The 4,398-nt window shown below is 45.4% G+C and overlaps 1 protein-coding gene across 1 annotated transcript; it reads left to right on the top strand.

Annotated features, from left to right (window-relative positions):
• Positions 1-268: 268 nt before the first annotated feature.
• On the top strand, positions 269-1,979 carry LOC308658747 (ras-related protein Rab-36-like). Its single transcript, XM_081311589.1, has one exon. It carries the CDS (start codon positions 303-305, stop codon positions 1,173-1,175), a length of 873 nt encoding a protein of 290 aa, XP_081167715.1. The 5' UTR covers positions 269-302; the 3' UTR covers positions 1,176-1,979.
• The last annotated feature ends 2,419 nt before the right edge of the window (positions 1,980-4,398 follow it).

Consider the following 4,398-nt stretch of genomic DNA (forward strand, 5'->3'; position numbering starts at 1 on the left):
TAGTTTAATAGGCAGAAAAGTACTGAAGAAAGCAGAAACAGGACAAAAAACAGATTAGTTTCAAGTTACCAAGGTTAAAATGGAGGGACTTCCATATCATCCTGACTCAGGTAAACTGGGCCCCTTTGGATTAATTGCTATGAATCTCATGGTGATTTTTTGTTGTTGTTGTTTGCTTTTTTGTTTTGTTTTTGACAACTGATTGTTTCAGAGTTCAGTTTGATCACGTGGCACCTAACACAAGTGATACATTCTGGTTTGGTCTGATCTGCTGAGGCCTAGTGCAAGGAGGCTAACCCAAAATGATGGGCTCCTATAAATTTTATTTAACACTCTCTTTCCTCTGTTTGAGTCCACAGGACTCTGGAAGAATGAGGTCTTCTCTGATGCCTTTGGGGCCCCCTGTGAGCCGGGACCGCATCATCACCAACTTTCTTAAGTGGTACACACCTGATGCCTGCCTGCAGCTCAAGGAGCACTTCCACGGGCAAGTGAGCGCAGCCTGCCAGCGCAGGAACACGGGGACTGTTGGGCTCAAACTCTCCAAGGTGGTGGTGGTTGGTGACCTCTATGTGGGAAAGACCAGTCTCATCCACAGGTTTTGCAAGAATGTTTTTGACCGAGACTACAAGGCTACCATTGGGGTAGACTTTGAAATTGAACGATTTGAGATTGCTGGGATTCCCTACAGCCTCCAGATCTGGGACAAAGCCGGACAGGAGAAGTTCAAGTGCATTGCATCTGCCTATTACCGAGGTGCCCAGGTGATCATCACAGCCTTTGACCTCACTGATGTACAGACTCTGGAGCATACCAGGCAGTGGCTGGAGGATGCATTAAGAGAGAATGAGGCAGGCTCCTGCTTCATCTTCCTCGTGGGAACCAAAAAGGACCTTCTGTCAGTAGCAGCATGTGAACAAACTGAACTGGAGGCTGTGCACCTGGCCAATGAGATGCAGGCTGAGTACTGGTCAGTGTCATCCAAGACTGGAGAGAACGTGAAGGCATTCTTCAGCCGCGTCGCTGCCTTAGCATTTGAGCAGTCAGTACTGCAGGATCTGGAGAAGAGAAATGGCACTCGGCCCCAGGTTGGCGATGGAGACCTCATCCGAATGGAGGGGAGCTCACTGGAGACCCAGGAGAACAAGAGGCCCTCCAGCCTGAGCTGCTGTTAGCTTGGGCAAGCATCAGAGGCCTCCACTCCTTGGGTGCATGGGCAGCAGCTCCTGTGACGATGGAGAGGTGACGCGGAGCTTGAACTCTGTAGTATGTCTCCCCTCTAGGTGTAGAGGGCTTGCATTCCCAAGGATCAGCCGTTTTTCTGGCAGGTCAGGAGCCACTGACTGCCAGAGCACTCTACACTGCCTACCAAGGGGCATCATGCCTGCCTGTGGGTATTTCAGTGAGCTCCTTAAATGGCCAGTCTTAGGGTCATCAGAAAGTCATCTGTGGCCTTGAGAAGCCTCAAGGCTACAAGCTCAGGACACTCCTGCATTGTCTTACATCTTTCACCCATGGCCCACATCAACAGTCAACCCTGGCACTCTTTCCAAAGATCTTAGATGTGGCTTCAGAATCCTTCTCATTACAATGTTCCAGGTGACCAGAATTTGTCAAGGAGAAAACCTATTTGCCATCCTACCAGGGAGTTTTCTATTATCAATGGGACATGAAGTTCCAGGCTTGGAACTGCAGGCCTCACTGTGCACTGTTCCTCTGCCACAGACTTCCGGGTTCCTTGGGCAGCCCTGCTCCTCTCAAAGGCAATGGACAAGAAAGTCTCTCAGGTTCCTCCCTAGGACCTCCGAGATCCCCATGGTCCTGCCCCTCCAGGTCATTGGGCAACAATGGACGGAACAAGCTGCTCACACGTCTGGCCCATCTAGAGGATGAATTTCCTTTGCCATACTGTGAGATGAAGGACTTCATGGCCACTCCTTAGATAACTCACTTCTTATCCCCTGAACTTTATTCTGCCCTGCTCTGGCACTCATGGTGACCACCGTTGCCTTCCTGCCTCTCTCTCTCCCATTGGCCGTATATCTGCAGGACTTTTGTGATCTGACCACTACTCATCTATAGAGGACTTCAGAGACTCTCCAGAGTCTGGCATGTTTCTGACTCCACCATTTCCTCTTGCAAACCCAGAGTAGGCAGGAACACCCCCAGCTCTCTGCCCAGAGTACATGCCCTCTTCTGTGCCCCTCCTTTTGCTCCTCCATGGGGTCCTTCCTGACCCTCTTCACTGCTATTAACTTTCCCACCCTCCCCCATGCCACTCATCTCTGCCCTCTGCTGGAACATCCAGTATCCCTGTCTGCTGCCTGTAGATGGTGAGCATTTTGTAGGCAGCTGTGCTGGTCAACACCCTTTAGTGCCTGGCACACCTCATGTGCCCAGTAAATGTTAATTGACTAATAACAATCACCAAACATCAAAATTATAATGAACAATGGCATATTTTTTCTGTTCATTACCTCATTACCTTTTTCCCAGTTTCTCTCTCTACATATGTATGATATATAAAACATATATATATATATAAACACTTCTTTATATAAATTGCAAAAAAAAAAAAAAGGAATTGCTGATTCTAAGAACTTTGCCATCAATTAAAAAAAATGAGGAAAGAATTCTAATTCTGGATTAGAATTAGAATTAGAATTAGTTCAAATCAAAATATTAATAATCTCATTTTTGCAATATCTATAAATAAAATAGATGGAGGAGATAATAAGAGTAATGTTAACCCGGGCACAGAGGCGAATGCCTGTAATCCTAGCAGCTCAGGAAACTGAGACAGGAGGGTCATGAGTTCAAAGCCCCCCTCAGCAACTGTCAGGTGCTAAGCAACTCAGCAACTCAGTGAGACACTGTCTCTAAATAGAGCTGGGGATGTGGCATAGTGATTGAAGGCCCCTGAGTTCAATCCCTGGTACCTGCCCCCCAAGCGTAATGTTAAGTAATGTTAAGGTACATATTGAACGTGGGAATGTTTTTTCATTAAATTTATCACTTACTTTAGTTCAATAAAATGCTCATAAGGAAAATAATTGTTTGGGCTGGGGATGTGGCTCAAGCGGTAGCGCTCCCGTCTGGCATGTGTGCGACCCGGGTTCGATCCTCAGCACCACATACCAACAAAGATGTTGTGTCCGCTGAGAACTAAAAAATAAAATATTAAAAAATTCTCTCTCTGTCTCTCTTTATAAAAAAAAATAATAATAATTGTTTAATGCAAAAGTGGTTGTTCAGAACTTGAGAGCAAAAGAATGGATGCCTACCAACTTTCTTGGTTAAAACTTAATCATTTGTCCAGAAATAGATCATTTTTAAGTTAACTATCTCTACTATGTCTTAAAAATTCAAAGCAGAAAGCAAAATCATAAAAAGCCAGAAACCTCATCAATACATCTACATAGAAGTTTGCTTGTAGTTTGGGTATCCAACTTTTCTTCCCACACATGGCAGATGGGCTTTTTGCAGGTACAGTCCTGGCAGTAATGAGAACCCAGTTGATGCACAGAATTTTTACAAAGTCTGCAAGGAGAGAACTTATTCTTTCCATATGGATCAAATCTTGCTCTTTTTGAAGTCAAAGCTTTCTTTTCATTTAGCTTTCTTTCACCACTTTCTGTGATGCCTGCACCATCCTTCCATATATCTGGGGTGATAACAGTACCAAGTTTCTTTTCACATTTCTGAACACCATCCTTCCGTTTGCAGTTCCCTTGGATGAGGCAGCAGCAGCTTGCAAACATCAATACTCCTGAGAAAGATTTCCTTCTGTTACTTCTGCTATCCAAGCCCTGGGTCCCGCCTACCCTACGCCTGGAAAACCACTGTAGGAATAAACGCGCAGATGAGAGCTCTCCTGTTTTCACAGCCACTCAGGCAAGGAGGTGTTCCTGATACCGTCACAGAGTGGAAGGCCGTGACATTCTGCACCTCTCAGTCCAGAGACTTGTCTTTCACCCACTGTGGGACTAACTGCTTTCCAGCCATCCTTTGTTGGCGTGGAATCCTTTTGCCTTACTGCCGCTGTCTTCAATTACCTAAAGTACTAGACCAGGGTGAGAGCCAGGAATACAGGAAATAGGTGCCACACCGCAACCAACCCTTCCGCCACTAAGTCTGTCCTTAAATTGTAAGCATACAAGTGCTCCCTAGGAAAAGATGAGATGTTGGTGTCTCAGGGTAAGTTTTGTTATTTGTCAGCTCTGGTGACATGTCCTCTAAAAAGCTCTGAACTCCCTTAGGTGACCTGTAAACCCTTCTGTGTGCTCCAGCATCTTGTACACACCCAATAGTAAATACTATATTAAAAATCATTTGTAGTGAATTATAATTCTAATTGTTTTTCCCTCTGACGGTGAGCTTTTTAAAGATAGTGTGTTT

This window comes from Spermophilus citellus, assembly GCF_964194105.1.
Source record: "Spermophilus citellus genome assembly, chromosome: 10".
In the NCBI taxonomy this organism is placed as follows: domain Eukaryota; kingdom Metazoa; phylum Chordata; class Mammalia; order Rodentia; family Sciuridae; genus Spermophilus; species Spermophilus citellus.